General features: G+C 40.9%; 1 protein-coding gene across 1 annotated transcript in view; it reads right to left on the bottom strand.

The window, feature by feature from the left end:
* Window positions 1–24,959, bottom strand: part of VGLL4 (vestigial like family member 4) — a 139,387-nt gene that overhangs the window by 113,286 nt on the left and 1,142 nt on the right. The window contains exon 2 of the mRNA XM_006083833.3: window positions 10,442–10,518. Within this exon, the coding sequence (XP_006083895.1) occupies window positions 10,442–10,505 (64 nt within the window). The 5' untranslated portion in view covers window positions 10,506–10,518. The remainder of the gene's footprint in view (window positions 1–10,441; window positions 10,519–24,959) is intronic.

Raw genomic sequence — 24,959 nt, 5'->3', positions numbered from 1 at the left:
AATAAAAAGGACTGGGTCCATAAATAGGGCACTTATGCATGCCTCTCTTCTCTAGAATTAAGACTCTCTTTAAGGAAGGGCCAAATACAGGCTATATGTAATATTATAAAAGGTGTCCAGAGATGGGCTTTGCTTAAAGGGCATGTGTGGGGAGCAAGCGGGAATGCAGGTTGGAAGAAAAAGTACACAAAAGTCTTTCCTCTAGTGCAAGCATGTCAAACTCAAAGGCCTAACATGGACCCAAATAAATGAGGCATGCGGCCCATGGCCCATGGCCACAAGTATGACATGCTTGCTCTAGAGGCAAGTAACTTTAGTAGAAATTGCCTGCTGCTTTCTCTCCCCAGAACATTTTTTGTTGGCGGTGCCCATAGTGACCTGGAACTCTACTCCGGTGCTCTCTCGGATCCCTAAACCCACATGAGGAATGTTTCCAAGGCAGATGTTCACTTTCTTTTTTTTTTCTTTTTCTTTTTTTTTAATATATTTTATTGATTTTTACAGAGAGGAAGGGAGATGGACAGAGAGCCAGAAACATCGATGAGAGAGAAACATCGATCAGCTGCCTCCCGCACACCCCCCACCGGGGATGTGCCCACAACCAAGGTACATGCCCCTGACTGGAATCGAACCCGGGACCCCCCAGTCCGCAGGCCGATGCTCTATCCACTGAGCCAAACCCGTCAGGGCAGATGTTCACTTTCTTGAAAGCACAGACCTGAGTCTTTGCCAGAGGGGGTCATTGTTATAAATGGAATACTTTAATTTCCTGAATTTTGCTGCAGGGCCCCTTCCTGTTGGTATTGTTAGTCCCGGTAAGCTCTGCTTTTAATTTTGTTTTCCTTTGCACCTGTGTTTTGGGTTATGCTTTTTTCTTTTTGTTTTTGTTTTCATTTTGTCAATTTAATCCCATCTGTTTTCAGTTTCCCAGAAATTCCTCCTAACTTTTGGTCTACTGAAGACACGCACCTTTTCTAGTATTCCAGCAGGATTACAATTTTTTTTAAATGTCTATATTAGATTATTTTAAAGGATTTTTGGTAGGAGGAAAGCTAGAAGCACTTGTTCAGACTCTCATTTTGCTCCAAAAATACAGTTTGTCCCCCTGAATTCTAAGTGCAATATTCCTTTGTAATTTAACTATTTTATTCAAAGTACCCTAAACTAGCACTTTGCCTAAGAAAATGAAGATTCATTCTTCTCACTCCTTGCTTACTGATGAACAAAATAGATTTCTCTCTGGTGTAGCTCATTTAAAAAGTGACTAAAGCCCAGTTAAGGTCAGTTCCATGAAAAAAGTGGCATGTAAATCAATATTTTTCAAAGGGAGAGAAAGCACAGTTCTAAAAAAAGAAATGATAATTTCCCCAGATTTCATTTCACTTACAAGGAATCAAGAGTAGTATTCGCCCAGCTGACGTGGCTCAGTGGTTGAGCATCAGCCTATGAACCAGGAGGTCACAGTTCAATTCCAGGTCAGGGCATATGCCTGGATGTGGGCTCCATCCCCAGTGTGGGGTGTGCAGGAGGCAGCCGATCAATGATTCTCTCTCATCATTGATGTTTCTATCTCTTTCTCCCTCTCCCTTCCTCTCTGAAATATAATATATCTGAGTCAGGAATCCTTGGATGAAGTTCTTCCTTTTTTATGTAATGCATATCTTTGAGGATGGCCCCTTTGCCTCCCAGCATGTTTCTCTCAGTTCTCTCTTGCTCTCTCTGCAATCGAACCATGACCTCCTGGTTCATAGGTTGATGCTTGACCACTGAGCCACACCAGCTGGGCTTGACTCTAATATTTTAAACTGAATTGCATTAAAATCGCCCATAGCATTTTTATGTGTATTAAAAGAAAGCATGGATTTCTAAAGATGGAGTAATATTCGTTTAAAGGAAACCTAATAAATCATCCTCAAGTGTCTAAAGAGCTATTTGGTGGAAATCTATTTTCAACATCCATTATGCTAATTATAACAAGCCATTATTTTCACCAGTGGAAATCCATTGCTAACATTTATTATGCTAATTTGATCTGATATAAAACTATAAAAATAGCACAGACATTTGTAGTAGCTGTCTCTGAGGGGTAACTTTCTTATTAAGTGCCAGGTGCCTACCCTGGGATGCAAACTTTACTTAAAGCAGCTGACAACACCTACAGTGTCTTAAATAAGCACATACTACCCCACCTTATGTTTTATGACGCTTTTTTATGTCTTGCACACAAAGGGAAATAACTGAAAACACAAAGCATAATGTTAGTGACTCCAACCTTTAGAAAAAGGGCAGCAAATTCAGTCCTTATTTTGAAAATCAAAAGTAGGCTTGGAAACATGGAGTCAGAGAAGGTAACTCCTCAAGACCTTCTGATTTCCTATCCTGGTGGACTCTGCACTACCTAACGACAGCTGAACCTCGTTTATTAATTGCTATTCTAATGATCATAACATGTGAGGGCACTGGGGGGGGGGACACCTCAACCTTTTTTTTTAACATTTTAACCTTGAATTAGTCATTTAACTTCTTCAAGCTTAATTTTTTTCTGATACCCATCCCCAACTCAGCCTACCACAAAGATTCTTGTTATAACCACCAAATAAAATGTCTTGCAACCTATGAAGGATCATCAAGTGGAATACAGTATTCCTTTAAATCTGTACATTACTTTTGTAGCAATAGCGGTAATTATACTGTCATTTTTGCTAGTGCTAAATAAATTATTCCTTAGAGATGAACCTTTCACTCCAGTGGTTACTTTATTACCAACAGATATTTCTTAAAGGCTGATCATATGCACCAAATGGTACATGCTTGGAATACAAAGCAATACGGAACAGAACCCTTGCCTTGAACATGTCTAGGGTCTAATAAAGGTTCTCAGAGTCTTAGGTCATCAAGTCCAGCCACCATCTAATTTCCCTCCACAATGCCCCTGGACAGTGGTCATGAGGGGTCGTTACTGTGTGAAGCAGCCCGACATCAGAACCAAGATCCTCTCCTTAACTGAGGTACTTACTAGAAACAAAAGCTCAATATAAAGAGGTCTGTGGCAGTGTGTGTGTGAGCCATCAACATACGTGGGAGGCAGAGTCATGGCAGTTCCTGAATGTGGGCTCCTGCCCTCCTAAACTTTTGGCTGGTTAGAGATAGGTACCTAATGCTTTGAAAATGCTGTTTCACTGACTGGGAAATCTTTTCCAAATGAAAACCTTTTTCCTGACTTATTAGTAGAGGTAGTATATACAGTATACAGTGTTGTTGTTTTTCCTTTTGTTTGCATTTTAAATCAGCAGTAAATCCTTCAATGACCTCTATCTGAGAAGGCATATGCGTAGTAGAGCAATTAAGAGCATAGATTTCAGAGTCAGGATATCCTTAAGCAAATTATTTGTAAACCTTAGTTTCCTTATCTATGAAGGGGGACTAATTATAGTACCTACTGAATAGGTCTATTGTGAGAACTAAGTGAGACAGTACACAATCCTTAAACTAAAGCCCAAAGACAAATAAATACTCAGGGATCTGTGAGAAATTTTTACTTGTATTATTTCAATGAGAATCTTTTAAAAAATCTGACATAAGTGTATTCTGAATCACACACCTCACATATAACCAAGCATTGGCGCATGATTTTGATGACTGTGTTTGCATTTTTCTCCTGGTCTAGTGAGAAAAGGACAGAAACAAACCCATGTGAAACTGAGGCATTTGTACTAAGAGAAAGCCAACTAACTTATGTCACATAATCTGTGCAATATGATATTTTATAAGAGTTCACAAGATAAAAGTGGTGGGGAAATTGTGTCAAAGGACCAGTGGCAGTACAGGCACAATGACATTAGAGAATCAATCATGGCCCAGTGGCAGTGGGTGCTACGCCCTAGTGGAGCAGGGTGCAGTTGTAGCAGGTCGTCATCTACTGTATCATAGTTTTACTGGCTGTATTAACCATAAATTCATATTCTGGTTATGAAATTGTAAAGGCACTATAAGCATAAAGATTTTATGCTCAGTTTTATCTTTATATATATATATATATATATACAAATACATATATATATATATATACAAATATATATATATATATATATACAAATATATATATATATATAACATTTTAATGAATATAACCATATTGTGGTTACGAAAGAGTTTATTCTCATTTGTAGGAAATACATATTTAAGTATTTAGGATTAAAGAGGCATATCTCCCATTTACTCTCAAATGTTTCAAGAAAAATACATCTGCGTGTGTGTATACAGTAAGTCCTCACTTAACATCATCAATAGGTTCTGCAACTTTAAGTGAAACAATGTATAACAAGACCAGTTTTACACAGGCTACTTGATATAAACAAGAGTTAAGTTCCTAGGCATCTACCTCATCAACATTATAACAAAATGATGTTGAACAAAACAAAATTATTCGAGGACCTGCTGTGTGTGTGTGTGTGTGTGTGTGTGTGTGTGTGTGTACACAGAGAGAGAATATGATAAAGGAAATGAGACATAAGCAACTGGTGAATCTGGTTAAAGGACATGATAGCCAATGAATTAGAGCACCTCATAGAAGGATCTAGACCAGTGATGGCGAACCTTTTGAGCTCTGCATGTCAGCATTTTGAAAAACCCTAACTTAACTCTGGTGCCGTGTCACATATAGAAATTTTTTGATATTTGCAACCATAGTAAAACAAAGATTTATATTTTTGATATTTATTTTATATATTTAAATGCCATTTAACAAAGAAAAATCAACCAAAAAAATGAGTTCGCGTGTCACCTAGACATGCGTGTCATAGGTTCGCCATCACTGATCTAGACCCTCCTTTTTTTAAAAAAATATATTTTATTGATTCTTTACAGAGAGAACGGGAGAGGGATAGAGAGTTAGAAACATCGATGAGAAACATCAATCAGCTGCCTCCTGCACACTCCCCACTGGGTATGTGCCCGCAACCAAGGTACATGCCCTTGACCAGAATTGAACTTGCGGCCCTTGAGTCCGCAGGCCGATGCTCTATCCACTGAGCCAAACCGGCCAGGGCTAGACCCTCCTTCTTAAAAATACAGATCCAGAACTCCTCTAGAAATACTATTAAACTGGTGGCTCTCATCTGGCATTTATCACCTGGGAAGGTATCGTTAGAATGATTACAAATATCCCTTCCTCCTCTCTTTGAGAATCACTGCTACCCGAGTGGTTGTCATGGTGGAAATACATGGTACCCTTCTCAGCCATCTAGGATATAAGGGATTAAAACACAAATGCAGTGACCAAAGGCATCAAATTAGTCTACAAAGGATCATATTGGTGTCCTCTCAATTGGCATTTACCAGCAGTCCCGATGGAACCCTGGGGTCAGCTAGGAGCACTCTTTAGGGAACAAGAGGGAGCTACACAGGTTCAACCAAAGGGGAGTGACCATTTTCTGGAGCACTTACTCTAGAAATCAGGAACAATATAGGCTTAGAATAGAGAGGAACTGCCTCTAATGGAGTAGTCATGTATGCTAACAATTGCTGTGCCCAGTCCACTAGTGCTCTTGAAAGAGAACAATATAATGATGTCATTCCTGTCTAGTCACCCATAATTCCATCATGTCAAATACTCTGGCTCACTGGCCCACGTGTCAGTCAAAACTTTCCAGTACATAAAGGGAGGAGCCAGAAATAAGTTTATCCAACAAAGGAGATGAAACCAAATCATGTTTTTCAACTGCAGGTCTCAAATCATAGTGGATCCTAAATATCAATTTAATGAGTCATGACCCAACTTTTATTTAAATAAAGTGGAATGCAAGAACAAAACAGGTAATTCAAACTACACTGTGCAAAGTCAGCGTAAGTATTGTTTCATGAAGCTTATTGTATCAGTGACGTCAGTGAGTACAAGGGTCACAATGTAAATGCTTTTTTATTCTATGCCATGGGCAAAAACGTTTGAAAGCCACTATACCAGATGCCAAGAGTAAAGGCAAGAGAGTAAAGAGGAAGGGAGAGGAAGAAAGAGTAAAAAAGCAGGCCCAGCTCAAAGGAAAGTGCTGGCTAAATCACCGTCAGCTGGGCACCCAGCAACCGCTTTACTTTATGCGGAGGCTGACACAGTCATCGTGATCTTGGATGAGAGAAATCAATCTGAGGAAACAGTATGTGAGTGCAACTGATCATTATGTTACCATTAATAGGCTAGGACATGAAAATATTCCACACATCTGGGCATCAGTCCCCATGATCATAAAAGCCTGCACTCCTAGGAATGCTTTACTCGGAAGGAATATGGTTATTTATGCTTCATCAATTAGCCAGCTTTGAAACATCTTCACCAAATGAGGAGGGAGCGAATTGCTAGGAAGAGATGCGGCCGCAGCACCTGCAAAAGCTGCCTTCTCTTCCTGTCCCCTCTACATCCCTCACACCCACTTTATCCAGCTTTTTCTGATCATATGCATCCTCATTAGACCAGATCAAAAGTACTATCCCCTCCATCAAAATCCTCAATATCAAGTGGGAAAAAGTCCAAAGGTGTCTGTAATAATTACGAACATATAGGCAATATTTTTGAGAGACTTTCCTTACCATGGTGCTCTCTTAAGATTATTCTAATCTAGCCGAACCGGTTTGGCTCAGTGGATAGAGCGTCGGCCTGCGGACTCAGGGGTCCCAGGTTCGATTCTGGTCAAGGGCATGTACCTTGGTTGCGGGCACATCCCCAGTGGGGGCGTGCAGGAGGCAGCTGATCGATCTCTCTCATCGATGTTTTTAACTCTCTGTCCCTCTTCCTTCTTCTCTGTGAAAAATCAATAAAATATATTTAAAAAAAAAAAGATTATTCTAATCTAAGAGTGCAAGTCAGCAGATCCAAGAGGATCTTATACTCAGAAGATACAAGAACAAAATCTGTACCAAAAAAACAAAACATTCTTTAAACATCACAATAAAATGAAGGATCCTGCTAAAGATGCACACGGTGTAGTTTTAAACATCAGAGCATATAAGCGTCCTGTCCACAAATTCTGTCCAATTTTGACTACTAAAAACTAGAGTTGGAAAAAAGGGCTGGGGTCTTCCAGCATTAATGATCACTGAAAGGAGAGATTCCTCAAGCACAAGGAAAACTGGCAGCCTCACACTGTATTTTCATTAAGCACCTTCCAGGATTACTACCCTGGATGCTGATTAAATCAATGTCTCATGAGCAGGGGAATGATTATTTTAAGTAAATTTATTCCTTCTAGGCCATCCAGATAAGTGACTATTGTGTTACTACAAAACCACCATTTCACTATTGACTTAGGTCTACAGCGTACTATTGAGATATTTCTTTATTCTCCACTAGTAGACATAATGAAGCCTTAAGGCTATCAGGTATTATATACTTGAGTCCTATTAGGTACTGTTCTCTTCAAAATGCTAAAACAATAACATCTTCAAAAATGCCTAAGTTTTCAGTTCTCCGTGAGCAAAAGAAAAGAGAGTCATTTAGGTCACCTACATGAGTTGGGAAGCTGATCTCAAATAGAACATTTTTCTGTTTGGAATCAGACACTCAAATCAGATTACATATACCAGACTTTTTTAAAGTGTTGAGGAGAATGTTAAGTGTAAGAGCAATTTATAACAAAAGCTAAAAGAGGCTTAATCTACTGTAGAGAAAGCTGAATCAGGCTGAACAAGCCCAAATAGGTCTTAAGAAATGTACCCGAAAGGCTGAACTTAAGGCTCAACTTTGCCTATAAATTACATGGGTTTTCACATACTTACATTACTAGTAATAGAAAATACAATGAATGCCTGGTTTTTGAGCTCTGTGCTCTTATGAGTGTTACATACAGCCCCAAAGTTTAAAATGTTTCTCAAAAATGTTGCCTACATGTTAATGAGTATAGACATCTTGGAACTTTTTTCTTCCTCTTTAGATGTAAAAATTATTCCAAAAAGCTAAAACCATTACAAAGGGTGCCAGGATTATGCCAAGCCACTCCTAAACCAATTTGGCGCTCCCCCTGTGGGAATGCACTGACCACCAGGGGGGCAGCTCCTGCGTTGAGCATCTGCCCCCTGGTGGTCAGTGAGCATCATAGCGACCAGTTGTTCTGGTTGTTCTGCCCTAATGGTCGCTTAGGCTTTTATATATAGATAGTTGTCCCTAACACCCACAGGGGATTGGTTCCAGGACCCCTGTGGATCCCAAAATTTGAGGATGTCCAAGTTCCTTATGTAAAATGGAATATTATTTGCATATAACTTCCACACATCCTCCCATATACTTTAAATATCTCTAGATTGTTGAATGCTATGTAAACAGTAGTTCTACCGCATTGCTTAGAAACTAACGACAAAGAAAAAAATTTGTGTATGCTCAGTAGAGACTCAACCATCGTAAGCCTAACTACAAGGTAACATTTTCTCCAAATATTTTCCATCTGTGGTTGGTTGTATCTGCAGATGAAGAACCCACAGATGCAGAAAGCCAACTAACTATATAGCCTTACTCGACAAATCACTAATGGCTGGGTTCAACACAGGAGGAAAGTAAGAATTCTTCTCTCTACTGGCAGGCAGTATCTTCTGTTTCTATGCCAACAGCTCCCCCAAACTGCGGGCTCCAAGGAGGCCCTGCATCTACGTCACGAAGCATACCCAGCCTCCCGCTTCTGTACACATTTTACAGCCGTAAGAGTCTATGCCCAGTAAGTCCTTAAGCTCCTTGAAGGCAGGGACTGCCCTTGTCCATCTACATATGCCCCTTACACATAATCATTCAACTGCTGCTCACTGAGCTGGAAACTACCCAGGCCTCCAACCTGAACAGAGTAATCCTGAAGCTGGGCTAGAGGAAAGAACCTGAGAAGGTAACAGAAAAAGAGAAGAAATGTGCTCTCTACACTAAAGGTACAAGGGGCCACCCCTGAGGTCATTCCTTCTATTTTTCATTTGTATTTTCTTTTAATAATCCTAACGAAACATGGGCATTATAAAACAGAAACTCAAAATACTATCTTCTGTAAAAACCTCCAAAGTATCTATAGTAGTGTTTAACAAAATTTGTAACTAGCTATTCAAGTCAGTAACATTTATTGCAATCTTAGAGGCATAAAGGAGTTTTTGTTGTTTAGGTAAAAGCCTACAACCTGAGCTGCCTCTCCCTAGCGCAGTGTGCTTGGGAATGACACTTAGCATCCCAGAGCTTCCATTTTCCTAGGAAGGAATAATTATACCATTGGGTAGTTATACCCTCCCAACAAACAATACTAAATAAATATAAATTACATAAGAGGTTAGGAAAAAAAAAACACACAAGAAACACCTTAATGGTTATCTCATCCAATCACTAGTCTAAAGATAATCTTGAGTGGTGGTGGGGGAGGGTGGGGAGATGCAGACACACTGAGATACGATGAAACTAGAGTATTACAGTAAGTCCTATTAGAGAGCCAACAAGATACCAAGAGAGAAGAGGGCACGGCAATCCCCAGCCCTTAGAAGCTGAGAGCTAAGGTAAGCACTACCTACACAACAGCCCGTTTCATCCTCACAAATACTTTGCAAGTAGATATTATTTCATGTGACTAATGAGGAAACTGAGGCTTGGGAATATAAAAATCTTAACAGCTATTAAAAAGGCAGACCCTACCGTTTTAAGGACATGTACTTCCAGCTGCCAACTCGTTAACAACTAAACTGGAAAGTAGCTCATCTCTCAGAACTTAGAATGCAAAAATGCTCAACCTTATATATTTTTTGTTTTTTTTAATGCTTAGGAAAAGAATACTCAACCTTGTTCCCACATAAAACAGTTATTCTTGCAAATACTGTTCAGCAAGCAATTTTAACTTGGAGCAGGTCATTTAAAAATAAATATACCTTAGGATGAGCAGGAAAATCACTTTGACACATTGTGGAATAATCTTCCAATGTCAATGTTCATTCTCCTTTTGCCCCTCCCCCACCACATTAAGAAAGTTTTCCCCCCAAATATTTGCTCTCTCTCAGCTATGGGAAAGGAATGTTCACAACTGTTTTTCATTAGGATATGTGCTGCATACTTCCAATGACAGGAATGATCTTGGAAGGTTTTTTTCCCCCATCTCTAGTTCTCTGATGGTCAATTTGTCTATCAACCAACACATATTTATCTAAACCTCTAGACACATAAGGAGTGTCTTCCCATTCCAGCCCCACTGGAGGAAGCTGGAAAGGAAAGGACTTTCTGGAGTGAACTGCTCAGGCCCTAGGATCCAAAGATAACATTTAAAAGACTTACATGTTCTGGCACTTGAAAATAAAATTAAAAATACCAAGCTGTTATCTCTAAGGAAAACAACCAACATTAACAGCACATAGCCACAAAGCCAAGTAAAGAAACATGTTAAGTCTATGATAGTGCAGGAGACGAGGGGGCATAGTAAAAAGCACATAAAACAGATGCCTCACTTACGTTTTTCATCATCAGCATGCACCAGAGATGCTGCCCTGGACAGAACATCCAACGGTGTCTCCATTCCTGGTTGGAGCCTAAAAGGAAAGCAAAAGAGAGAAATACAAGTCTTTAGACAGAATTTGAAAGACACTTGTGGAATTCTGGTCATTCACAACTGGAATGATTGCCCCATAAAATGCAAATCACTCTTCTGAAGATAAAATTCTCCCCATTCCGGGAAGACACTGCATGGACTAGGTTCAGGAGCACAAGAGAAAAGGGTTAAATTCCGTTCAGTCTGAGCCAAACCTTGCCGATTCCAGGAAGCAGCTTGGGTCAGAACTAAAAGAAGGGATATTGTTAATATTCATGCCCATGTTAATTGTGCTTATAAATGTTTATGTGTGCGCGTAACAACATGCCTGGACAGACATACCCAGTAAAAACTAACTTTTCGGAACAAAGGCAGCTCTATGAACATAGCATTACTACCAGTCTGAGATTTTTGTTGTGGTGGTGGTGGTTGCTGGTTTATTAGTTTTAACAAAAATTACTAAGATTGAACCTCCTTTAGCTGAGAGAGACTCTGCAGGACCATGTAGCTTAATGTATGCAGTGTACTCATCACAAGTTGTATGTGGATTCCATCGGTGTGTCAAATGGCATTTTAAGTCCAATAAGAACCTTTATTTTAAAATGTCATGTTTTGGCCCTGGCCTAGGTTGCAGGGTCAATCCCTGGCCCCAGTTGGGGCGCATGTGGAAGGCAACCAATTGATGTGTGTCTCTTTCACATCGACGTTTCTCTCTCTCTCTCAAGAATTAATAAAAATAAAATAAAATCATGTATTGTAGTGTATGTACAATCACCACCACCTATCATCAATTTATCTAGCACCATATTTCTAAAAATACCTTAACTACATCCCATTAAAGATGATCAGAGTTTAGTCAGCATTCTTCAGCATTTACTGAGTACCTACTATGTATGTGCAGTTACAAGATGTAGCGAGCCAGCTTTTCTTTATAATATTCATACTTCAAGCATCCAAAGAAAGAGCAACTCTTGATCTTGCAATGTGATTTCATTCAGTAAACATTAAATATCTACCAGGTGCTGCGGCAGGAAAAATGAACACAGCCCAGTGGGTGCCTTCAAAGAGCTTTCAATCTGTATAGGAGACATGCCTACAAGAAATCTAGTTTAAGGCAGTATTTTTCCAAAGTGTTTTGCACTGGATGTTCACATGTTATATGAAAAAAAATTCTTCTATGATAAATAAGTTTCAGAAACACTGGAATAAGCCAAATTAAGCCACTTATTTTCCTTCCTGTGTTTTGATATGCTTCTTGCTATGCCTTACACAAGGGGCAAAGGCAGTGCGGATGGCAGCTCTATGTACTCGAAATCTCTCAAACCTCACTAGCCATTCTTTTAACCTGAAGCATCTCTCAGGGAACACTTAGGGAAATAATGGATTAAGGCACAATGCACTCAGTGTCAAACAGTGCTACAAACTAAATCCCAAAGAAAAAGATGAACTCTGGCCGAAACCGGTTTGGCTCAGTGGATAGAGAGTCGGCCTGCGGACTGAAAGGTCCCAGGTTCGATTCCAGTCAAGGGCATGTACCTTGGTTGCGGGCACATCCCCAGTAGGAGATGTGCAGGAGGCAGCTGATTGATGTTTCTCTCTCATGGATGTTTCTAACTCTCTATCTCTTTCCCTTCCTCTCTGTAAAAAATCAATAAAATATATTTAATAAAGAAAAGAAAGAAATAGATGAATTCTGAAGGGCTTTGGTGAGAAACAACCTGAGGTGAGCCTCTGAGGAGAACATAAGCAGAATCCAGTTAAGAGCAAGTTGCCCAAATCAGCTAGAAAAACAAACTGGGGATAGGAGGTAAGAGACGAGGATAGAACCATATCCTGGAAGGACTGATAGCTCTGGCAGGATTTGGGCTTGATTTTTGCATGCATTAAGGAGCCACTGAAATCTCAGAGCAGAGAAATGACTTGCCCATCTAAGTGTTCTGTGCACATCATTCTGGTAGCACCGTGTAGAATGGAATAGAGCCATTCTGCAGAAAGGGAAGCCAAAGGCAGGGTGGGTGATCTGAAAGTACAGCTCTGTGGCCCGGCCAGTGTGGTTCAGTGGTTGAGTGTCGACCCAGGAACCAAGAGGTCCCTGGTTTGATTGCTCGTCACGGCACATGCCTGGGTTGTGGGCTCAATCCCCAGTACGGGGTGTGCAAGAGGCAGCCAATGGATGATTCCTCTCTCATTGATGTTTCTATCTCTATCCCCCTCCCTTCCTCTCTCTCTAAAAAGTCAACAAAAACATATTTAAAAAAAAAAAAGATACAGCTCTGAGGCATACAGAAGGTAATGGGACATTCTCATGGGAGCAGTGGGGATGAGGCAGCAGAACTGACAGGTTGGAAAGTCTCAAGATGTGAGGGGAGATCAAGTGAGGGAAGACTAACTGGAAGGGCATGGTCATAAACCAGTTAATTTCTTCTTTTTCAGAGACAAGGGAGGATGAGCAAAATCAGAGGTAAAACAAGTGATACTCACAGTCCTAATCTCCTGAGTAAGATAGGAAAGATCATCTCCTGTGAGTAAGGATTTGTAAACTTGTTCAAAAGTGGAGAAAACAAACAAAGGTTTGGAAGGAACAGACTGATAGGAAAAGGTCTGCCGAACTCCCAAGAACTCAGTTAACATTCTCCTCACCTAAGCCAGTTTCCTATTCAGGCAAGGTTTGAGTTTAAAGTCTCTTATTTTTATTAAGTAAATAATGATAAGCATTCTACTCCTTAATGTAGTATTTAGACTCCAATTCTTTAATTTCCCCGTTAAGTTTAAGGACACTTTCAAAATTCCAAATCCAAACAGATATATATTAACATATGCCTTAAGTATGCACAGAAGTGTTATGCAGAGAAGCAAAATATCGAAGTATAAAAATATCAAATGACATACAGTAGACCCAGAATTCTAGCATTGTAGAAGATTAGATATTGAAGTTTGTTCAGAATCTATGAAATCTACACCCCCAAGCAACTTACGGTCAAAGTAGGTAGTAGATAAGAAATTAGGTATTTAAGGTTCAACTGCAAGGCACCTGCCATCTGCTGCAACCTCATTAATGAAACCAACCAATTTTTATTACACAATTATTCTGAGTTCAGCCAAGTACTCAAGAGAGGTTGAAGAGAAGATATGATCCCTGCTTTTAAGGAGTTATAATCTTGTTTGGAAACCTAAAGTATGTGAAATAGGATAACAACAGACAAATTTAAAAGGGCACACAAAAAAGACTAAATATAATTTACATCCAAAATGTGTATTATGTAATAAAATAGAGATCAGTGTCGGTTAAGTGGTTACCTTGTGAACATCTATTCTTAGGTGGTGTGTATACGTGTGTGTGTGTGTGTGTGTGTGTGTGTGTGTGTGTGTTTCAAAAAGCCACATCGGAGTTCTATGCAATCTAAAGCCCTCTCTGACCTGTGGATCACACTTTGATTATTTCCTGTATGCAATCTAAAGCCCTCTCTGACCTGTGGATCACACTTTGATTATTTCCTGGGTGCAAGGAAGTACTGCAACAAGGATCAACAGCCTGAGGAAAGGCACAGAGGCAGGAATGAGAGGCCAGGACAAGGAGACAGACCAGCCAGTAAAAACTGAACTTCCTTGTTAAGAAGCAGAAGAAGCTAAGTTTGGGTCAGCATAATGTGGATTTAGGAAAGAGCTGAAGGCTACCCAGACAGGTCCACACTTAAATGTAGTAGGCAACAGACGGTCACTATCAGTCCCTGCGCAGGCTGATAATATGATGTTAATGATATTTTAGTTTAGCAGTTCTGGGAGGATGATTTGACTTGAGGGAGTGAAGTGGGAAGTCACTGGCAGCAGATCAGTTAGGAGGCTTCTGTAGGAACCAGGTGTGAGATAAGGACAATAGGGCTGGTAATAATACAATAAAACAGGTGGGAGATGAAGACCAGGGACTAGGCATTATCTAGCCACAAAAGACCTAAGCAAATAAAGGTGAAAGATAACAGTAATTTGTTTAAAGTCTTCTGAATTTTATGTCTTGTACAATATCACAGTCCAACAAACCCAATAAAATATATTAGTAAGCCCTGGCTGGTTTGGCTCAATGGATAGAGCGACGGCCTGCAGACTGAAGGGTCCCAGGTTTGATTCTGGTCAAGGACACATGCGGGCTCGATGACCCCATTAGGGGTCGTGCAGGAGGAGCTGATCAATGACTCGCTCTCATCCTTAAAAAATATATATTTTATTGATTTTTTTACAGAGAGGAAGGGAGAGGGAGAGGGATAGCGAGTTAGAAACATAGATGAGAGAGAAATATCGATTCAGCTGCCTCTTGCACACCCCCTACTGGGGATGTGCCCGCAACCCAGGTACATGCCCTTGACCGGAATCGAACCTGGGACCCTTGAGTCCGCAGGCCGACGTTCTATCTGCTGAGCCAAACCAGCTAGGGCATCGCTCTCATCCTTGATGTTTCTCTCGCTCTCCCTCTCCCTTCCTCTCTGAAATCAATAAAAATATATTTTAAAATTATATATATATATGTAATGTGGCAGAAAAAAACTATGGTTACAGTATTTGATGGAGGGTCACACTATATTGAGAGGCAAATTAGCATCATGGCTATGTAAGAGGATGATCTTTGGATGCCAATCTGAGTTTAAGTCAGCTCGGCCTCTCTCTGTCTATGTGACCCTGGGAAGTAACTTTACCTCGGTTTCCTCATCTATTAAATGGGGTAAATATTAATATTACCTCCCTCATATGGTAGGATTGTTATGAGAAGTGAATGGGCTTTATATGTATTAAAATTACTTGTCAAAATAAATGCAAATATAAGTAAATAAATTGCAAATGACAGTAAATGTATTTTTAAAAAGACAGGGCAGCCCTAACCGGTTTGGCTCAGTGGACAGAGCATTGGCCTGCGGACTGAGGAGTCCCAGGTTCGATTCCGGTCAAGGGCATGTACCTTGGTTGTGGGCACATCCCCAGTGGGGAGTGTGCAGGAGGCAGCTGATCAATGTTTCTCTCTCATCGATGTTTCTAACTCTCCCTCCCTCTCCCTTCCTCTCTGTAAAAAATCAAAAAAATATAGTTTAAAAAAATAATAAAAAGACAGGGTGCTGGCCACTACTTTAGAGTAATCTGGGAAGACTTCTCTGAGGAGATGAATGAAAGTTGAGACCTAAAGGATGCAAAGGATTAACATTGTTAAGGAGGCAAGGGGGAGGACAAATAACTTTTAGGGGAAAAAATCCAAGTCAGACCAAAGCTGGACATGTGGATATGGAGGAGTGCTGTGGCCTGACCACAGTTCAGGGAGGTGAGGTGGGAAAGTGGGCAAGGGCCCGATCATGCATACCCTGTAGGGCACAATAAAGCTGAGATGGTATTCTAAGCCAGTGAAAAGCCCTTGAGTGGTTTGAATAGTTGTAAGTAGGAGAGTGACATGTCTGGTTTATTTTATATCCTTTATGAACCATAAATCATCTACTACCTTTTGCAAAAGATTATGCAACATCCGGAAAATAAATCTAAGTACATCCCAAAAGTCTTTTCATCTCTGTGATAGTTTTTATATTATGAGATCAGGATAACCAAAAATATAAATAACTCAAAATGCTAACTAACACCTGGACATAATAACAAAGTGAGAGGGATATGCTTCTGGAAAAAGAAAACATGTATTTGTAAAGGTGTTATACTGTACTGAAATCCATTTTTGCTCTAACTATGGTTAGAGCAAAACCACTTTCTTTCATGGTTGTTGTCAACATGAATATTAGTCATGATGACTAGAACATACATTTTGTTGTGTAATTTCTTTTTCCAGCAATAGTCATGTGTTTTCTCTGCCAGCCCACCTTCCTTTCCTCAGACGCCCTTATCTTTAATAATATGTTCTTCCAAATAGCTTAAGGTTGAAAATTAGAGAACATTCGGTATCAATTCAAAAGCCACTAAAACTTAGGGGCATTCAGTGCAAATGACAAGCTCAGCTATAAATATGAACTCCATTATGTTGGCCTTCCACAAAGAACGGTCCAATTTTGATCAACAAGTGGACAAGAGCCCCTATCTGGGGAACAGAAATATGGGCTGTATTAGGTTGTATTTTTTTTTTCAGGCAAGGGAATGGACTTTCAAGATATGTATGAAAGTGTTCCAAGGAGATTCCCAAGGGGAAAGCTGCAGCACCAGGCTCGCCTTACTGCCTGGATCTTCTAGTAATAGTGGCTAACTACAGTATGAGGACCAATGGGTATAGAGAGAAGCGCATTCAAACCTCCGGATGTTCCTGCCACTCTGTCACTTGGCCAAAAGCCAGAATTAGGAAGACATCAACCTCCAGCAGACTCTGCAGAATCCCTAATTCCTGTTGCCCCTGTTCTATCACCCTATCCCCCCATCAGGACCACCTCCCTGGGCTAATCCAATGTGGCCTCGTTAATAAAGTACAACCATAGGACAAGCCTACAAGTATGAACTAGCACAGGGTGTATGACCCTTTTGACTGTCAAGAATTTAGAGGCTTTCATTGGGTATCTCCTCTCTCTGAACCCCAGAAGCTCTCTGAACCCCATCCTCTTGGAGGGTTTTTATGGAGGCTTCATTATACAGGCATAATTGATTAAATCACTGGCCACTGTCTAGTGCAGTGATGGGGAACCTATGACATGTGTGTCAGAGGTGACACGCGAACTCATTTTTTTGGTTGATTTTTCTTTGTTAAATGGCATTGAAATATATAAAATAAATATCAAAAATATAAATCTTTGTTTTACTATGGTTGCAAATATCAAAAAATTTCTATATGTGACACGGCACCAGAGTTAAGTTAGGGTTTTTCAAAATGCTGACACGCCGAGCTCAAAAGGCTCGCCATCACTGGTCTAGTGAATCAACATCCATCCCCTCTCTATTAAATACATAGAGACTATCCAGAAAAGGAAGAGGAAACCTACTGCCCTGGAGTGGCAGACACCAAATGCAGCCACACTGTGCTCGATTTAGCTAGCTGTCCATCTCAGAGAGAGGAATAAGTGAAATAAAATCTCAGACCAATCATCACCAGATTCTGGTGGCCACATGCAAGCCTAGCTTTAAGCACACGAGGTAGATGTGAATTAACATCCTCCTCGCTGTTCTTCCCCAGTGTGTCCTAATTGCTGCCCCCCTATATTTTTGCAACACACATTCTTCCTAGAAACACCCAATTCTCAAATCATCCTCTCTGTTCTTCCTGATAAAAATATCTCTCATCTGTGTAAGGCTTTTTTCTTCTCACACTTTACTCTCTGTTAAGTCAGTTGAGCCAGGACCTGACTAAAGTTTGAGCCCCACTTCAACCCTTTCACTCATTCAATCAACAATAAGTCAATGAAAGCCTATTTTGTTCTAGGCTTTGCTCTAAATGCCTAACACTAAACGTATGGGCCAGTCATTTACCCTCTCCATACCCAAGTTTCCTCACTTAAAGAAAATCATAGTAACGCTGCTTACTTCACAGTTCACAAGCTTGGCATGTGGATTAAATGACATAATGAAGCCAAAATTGCCTTATAAACTCAAGAAATGTATGTTCTCATTCTACCACTATCACCATCTTATAGCTGTGCAGCACATACTTTTCAAAAGCACATTCACATGAATTACCTCACTAGATTCTCAATGAGTGTTGACCAAATACGAGTATTACTATTCTTCTACAGAGGAAAAACCAAAGTGCCCAGAACGTAAGTGACTTCTAAAGAAGCTGAGCCTGGAATCCAAGTCTCCTCACTCACCATCGAGGGCTATTTTTACTATTCTTAAGCTGATTTTCATGAAGTGCTTTTGGAGAAAAGCACAGTTATTAAGTTATCAGAACAACAACAAAAACAACCTTCCCTCAGCAACCAAGGCAAGACAGCCAGTCTGTGCTCTTTCTCCTACACCTTGAGACATGAATCAGGCAATAGCCTGATAGTTTCTAAAGTAAGCAAAGGGAAGCAAGCTCTCTCCTTTTGGGCACATAAAAACCATGCCTTATTTTACTTTCTTTGAACAGAGACAGGCATGGGATCACATGAATAGTAACCAAGACAGGTAAGAAGATGCTCACACCAAGTCAGTTGATGGTGAGAGTGGGGCAAACAACACAGACTGCAAAGCTATCGGGTTCCTGGGGCCGCAGCCACATAGGAATTAAACATAAGGCCTAAGGACTTCAGGCTCCAAGGCTCAGTGCTAAGGAGGATTGCTTCTACTTGGTCCTGCTCAAGAAAACCTGTTAACCTGCAGTAGATAACAGTTAAAGGTGCACAAGCAGGGTGTCCAAGAATTCAACTTAACTCTGACACGATCTACCTGGAGATAGAATCAGATCCCACAGGTTAAGGACTCAGTCCCACAAGACTGCCCTCCACTTCAGACACACAGGTATCTGAAGTCCAGGCTGTTACCTGTGCTTCTAAAGACTAGCTGTAATATAAATACAATAGGTTCTCACAACTCCTGACTTGGGTTCAATTGATTTGCTAGAGTGACTCACAGAACTCAGAAAAACATGTTACTTACTAGGTCACTTGGTTATTGTAAAAGGAACAGCTGGATGAAAGAGATGCATAGGACGCACAGGATGAGGTATGTGGGAGAGGGGCACGCAGCCTCCATGCCCTCTCCAGGTACACCACTCTTTGCTGAATTTCCTAGTGTTCAACGACCCAGAAGCTCTCTGGACCCCGTCCTCTTGGAGGGTTCTTATGGAGGCTTCCTTATATAGGCATAATTGATTAAATCACTGGCCACTGTCTAGTGAATCAACCTCCATCCCCTCTCCCCTCCCCAGAGGTGGGAGCAGGAATAAACGTTCCAACCTTCTAATCCCGTGGTTGGTTCTCCTGGCAACCAGCCCCATCCACAGGTGCTTCCACAAATCACCTCATTCACATAACAAAAGACACCTTTGTCACTCTCAACCCTGGGGAAATTCCAAAGGTTTGGGGAGCTGTGAGTCACGCATAGTGGATGACGAAATATGTATGAAAAATATATTTTGGTCATGAGTATTTATTCAAAATACTCTTTCCATAGTCATACTACCAAAGATAGAACATAAGTCCAGCTTTCCTTATCTAGGTATGTTCCAGGCATGAATAATTAACTGACCCATAGTGCCATAATCTGAAGCAGCATACCAGGCACAATGTCAGACAGACCTGGCCAGATTCCACTTACATCCAATTTCTTACTTGTACACATAACCATTCTTGAAAATGCATTTTGAAGGCCAAATGTCTAAAATCTGAACAATATACCCACGTTTTATGCTTACTTCCAAGTGTGTGTGTGTGTGTGTGTGTAAAATCCCTAATTAGGCTTCTTTCAAGTGCTAGTCAACCTCAGGCATAGCCTCAGAATGAGAGCCAGCTTTGTTGGCAGCCCTTCCATTGGCTTAGAACACTAATCAACTTGGTAAATTGATACAGGTGTGTACCCTCCCCTAATGTCCCTCCAGTGAAACCTCTGCAGGAGATAGGTAAGTCTATGGGTTGGGCAGCCAACAATCTAACTTCCCAAGTGGGACACATTACGTATCAGGAACAAGGTTACGTCAGGTGCCTGCCATCAACTCAGCTGTGCCTTTGCTCAACTCCACCTCCCGTCACATCAAGAGATGGAGGTGCCAGTTAGCTTGGGCTGAATACAGGTAGCACTCGGCATGGAAACCCCTGATGGAATGCTCAATTAACTACTTTAGGTGTTCTGATGCTAAAATGGCCCAAGACTAGACTCCCCGGGGCTAGGGGAGGGGAACAAAAGGACAGAGGGATCCGATATTTAGTCATCCTGACCCTGGCAACAAGAGCTGCCAAACAGTGCCTCCATGCAAAACTAAAATCCTAGTTATCATAAAATGCAGTTTGCTTTCAGTGCAAACTGCGCAAATGCACAGACTATCTGAAAGCTGACCATGGGTGAGTTGAGGGCCATCTATTTAGGCTTAAAGCTGCAAAATCAAACTTAGGTTACAGCCTATTTCATGACCTTTATGTGAGGCTGCCCAGTGCTGGAGTAAAATGCTTACTGCTGGCTGATTTCACCCATCTCCCTACAGTGTCCCCTGGAAAGTACTACATGGGGGGCCCACACTGACACCACTGTGTCCAAGGAGGAAAAATAAAATTCACATCTGGACTTTTTGAGCAGACTACTAACTCCCACCCTTTTGTAACACTGTTGTCAAAATAAAAATGAACTACCTTTTTCTATCTCATATTTAGGCTGTTGTGAATCTGTCTCACTTTCAAGAAATGAGCCTTGTACAGCACCACATAATAAATAAGAGAAACTTCGGAATATTAATTTACTCCGGATATGTTTGTTCTTGCCATTTGTTTTATTTGGATATTTAGACTTTCCTATTCACAAGTACCACGGTGCCTCATCCTCTCAGGAACTTATTACCCCCAAGAATGAGATACATAAATTTGCAAGTTGGCAAACTTCCATAATACTACTCCAGGTCTAACTCTCCACTGTTCCCAAATCTTAACCATCAGCTTAGGAAGAGCCTAAAGTCTTCTAACCCATGACACGCTGTATCATTAGGAAGCACGCTAGTTCTCCACATCAGTAAATACAGTCAGTTCTCATTATTCACCATAGTTATGTTCTATAAAGTCTCTGTGAACACTGAATTAGCAAACACTGAACCATTACTCCTAGGGGAAAGACAGGGTTAGGTTCCTGCAAGCCTCGGTTACAACATTTTTGTCAACTGATCAATACATAATCTTGTTTTATGAGTGTTTCTATTTAAAGGCACCTTATTTGATATCTGTTGTGATTCATTAACACTGATCTCCAGGCCAACAGCATTATAACTCATGCCTGGACAAAACTTATCTAAATGCGCTTCTTTTTAATGTAAGGCACGTGACAGCCTTCTCGCTCTTAGGAACACTTAGCACTTCGGTATTATGCTTTTTAAACAGCAAAACCGCCAACAAAAAGCCCCCAAATGAGAAAAACATGGCACTCAATAGACTGCAACAGCGTACTTGTTTACAGTATGAGAGTTGAAACAAGGAGGCAGAGTACTGTTTTGTTCAACCTCGGCTGGGAGCATGCATTTCAGAGACTCACATTTTTTACCACTCTGAGCATGTGCATGAATGATTGCAAAAGGGCTGCAAATACTGTTTTGGGAATCACAAAAACATTTTAGTAAGTAGACAGATTCGCAAATATGGAGTCCACAGAAAATGAGAATAATGAGGATCAACTGCACGTTTATAACACCTGAGGCACGAGAGACAAGATTTTCCTTCTTCGCAAATGAGCTATTACACTATATCCCAGGCAGAAAAAAAGTTTTTCAGGTGTCAGCACCTCCAGAATACAACTCCCTCCTTTCCTACCTTGGCAGTTTGTACTATCATGATCTGACGGTCCAATTTCTAAATTGCTGTTGGCTTTAATGTGGACAGATCCTAAATGGCTACCGCCTGATTGGCAGCACTCATTTGTCTCAACCATTAAACTCCCCCATATATATTCATCCAATAACTTTAAATACGCGCTCCCTAAAAGAATTACAAATCAGCCTCAGTTCACATTTCTTCTAGAAACTTCTTAATTAAAAAAAACTTTCTCTGTCACCAGGTTCTCATAACTCCAACAGCTTATCTAACAAAGGCCAAAAACAGACAATTTGATGTTAAAATCTCTACACAGTGTCAGAATTTTATTTACATTAGAATTATGCCAATGCACAGGGGTGGGCAAAAGTAAGTTAATAATAATAATGATATAATAATTAATAAATAGAATAAACTACTGCATACTAACTACTGTAAACCTACTTTTGCCCACCCCTGTTCTTGACTTACCTCCTGAACTTACAATTCTTATTATTTTATTGTCATATTCGAAGTTGCAAAAACAACTTTTATTATAGTTGTTTTACTTATTATTTGATTAAGGCAAACTAAAAGTTGCACAGCAAAACTATCCAGGAGAGATAACCTAAAAAGACACAAAGTAAAATCTTCCTTTGGATTTTTTTTTTTTTTTTTGGCAACCACCAGAGGTTGGTAACAAGGCGACTCCATAAGGAGATAAAAGGAATTTTCCCTTACAGAACTCTTATCAAACGGAACATTTAAAAGTGAAAGTTTTTAGTTTCATAATTATCATGTCCGTTAAAATCTTAAGGTAAAGTCCTAGTCCTAAATCACTCGGGGGGAGTGGCAACAACTGTATTTATGAAGCTCTCTCACGTCTTCAAAGACTTTTATAAATAACATAACACAAGTATTTTTCAAAGCACATTATTCCCGCTAATTCCTGAAACTCTGTAATGTATTAGGACAGATATATCACCCCCTTACAGAGGAAAATAAAACATGAAAGGTTAAAGAGAACTTTTCCTGGTCACAAACTTACAAGGTGACAAAGTCAGCACTTGAACTCAAGTCTCCAGAAGTAATCCAGAGCTGTTTTTACAACACACACAGTTTTGGAATGCAGTCCATGATTATTTAGAGCAGAATTATTTTCTTAATGGTATTGTTTGGGTCAACATAAAAATTAATTGCATTTCCTTCTAAATCAGTGGTTCTCACCCTTTCTCTGATATGGGGTGGGGCCACAACATGAGTAACAAACAGAATTTCCAAAGGATGAGGCCCAGAAATCAGGATTTTAAAGATTCCCAGGTGGTTCTAATGTGCAGCCAAGGTTGAGAACCACTGTTCTAAATGGAAAGCAAAGGCAGGCTTCCCAAAAGTGAAAAAAAACACCGCAGGGGAGATCAACCTGGGATTAAAATTTTACCAAAGTTAAGCAACAAATTGAGGGGTTTACATGGGGGAGGTGACTTTTCAGCCAGATATAAAAGGAAATGCACAGAAAACACACACACAAACACACACAACTGTGTCTTGAGTATGAGGCAACAAACTGCCTAGGAAAGTATTTCTAAGCCCATTATTTAAAATTAGAGCATTGAGATTTAGAGATGCTCAAGTCTGAAATACAGCCCTAAGGCTGCTGACCCCAAAACCCTCTTTAACCTACTCAGGCTAACCCCCTCACAGTCATGCGCAGACTTCATTAGCTGCAAGCAGGAAACAATGAATGTTACAAGCCTGTGGACGCAGAGACTAGAGCAGAGTTAAAGTTTGGTCTGCCAAAATGGTATGCAAAACTGACCTTTACATACTAATAGAATAATGAACATTCAATGTTTTTGCCTTTGGGTGTTCAGAGGAAACATTTGCGAGCCTTCATTTTCGTCAGGTAGGTTTAGGAAAAAAAAAAAAAGTTTTCAAACTCTACAAAACCGGGCGGTAGTACCTTATAAATAAAGGGGGCCACCAGCTGCTGATAAAAACTGGAAGAGCGGCCTCCACCCCCGTCCGCAGGCTGCTGGTTCTTATTAACCAGAGAAGGAAATCCAGCTAGCAAACATACAGCACCAATGATCAAAGTGAAACCGATTTTTTTCATCCTCTATTTTAAGTAGACGAACACATGCCAATAAAGCGCGTAAAGTTAATAGCAGTAGCAAGTACTGTCATCCTGAGACATGTAAATGTCTCAGTGTAATGAATCAAAAAAGACTTTAAGCAACACAAAAAAAGGAGACCTTTGCTTTTCGGCGAGGCCTGCACTCATGCAGGAAGAGTGTGTGGTTTGGTTTTGGGGAGGGGGCAGGAAGTCCACCGAGAGCAAAGAGACCGGTCCCGGCTGCCCATCCTCAGCCCTTCCCGCAGTCCCGCACACAGCCCTCCGGTGCCGCTGGCCAGGACCAAAAGGGACGCGGGGCGCCGGGCCCCCTTCCTGCCCCGTCTCCCCCACTCTCGGGACGCCTGACACTCGGGAACCCCTCTAGGAGCTGCACATCTACCTCCCGAAGAGCCGGGGCGCTTCGGTTCCCACCCGGCGCCTCAAGTGTCCCCGCCAAGAAGGAGCCACCGCCTCCTCGCAGGAGGGCGTCCTTGGTCCCGCTCCGAGTCAGCCCCACCCTGCGTTCCCCCGCAGCCCACCCCTCACCCGGCGCGGTCCCGCCAGCCCGCCGCCCAGTCGTCCTCCAGCACTCACCGCCAAGAGGCTCAGGGTGCGCCCGCCTCGGGTCGGCAGGGCCTCGTGGGGGCCGAGGAGATACCTCGGGGGGAGCAGAGTGTTAGCGGAGGCAATCGACAGCCTGCCTCTCTCTTCATAGGTAGCTACTTAAGTAGTCTCTTTTTTCTTCTAAAAATTTACCCATTATAGTCCCTACCTGTGATGCTAGCCAAAAGGTCGAGAACAATTAATGAAGTAAAAATACATAATATAACATTTTTACTATTTTAACATTGTTAGTGTACAATTTAGTGCCATTCAATTGTTTTGGAACACCACTAAGTATTTTCAAAGCTATTTGTGAAGCCACCACCCGAAAACAGGACGTGACATAATCTAATCTAACAAAGTTTC

This window comes from Myotis lucifugus, unplaced genomic scaffold, assembly GCF_000147115.1.
Source record: "Myotis lucifugus unplaced genomic scaffold, Myoluc2.0 scaffold_8, whole genome shotgun sequence".
Classification (NCBI taxonomy): domain Eukaryota; kingdom Metazoa; phylum Chordata; class Mammalia; order Chiroptera; family Vespertilionidae; genus Myotis; species Myotis lucifugus.
This window is presented reverse-complemented; position numbering and strand designations above follow the sequence as displayed.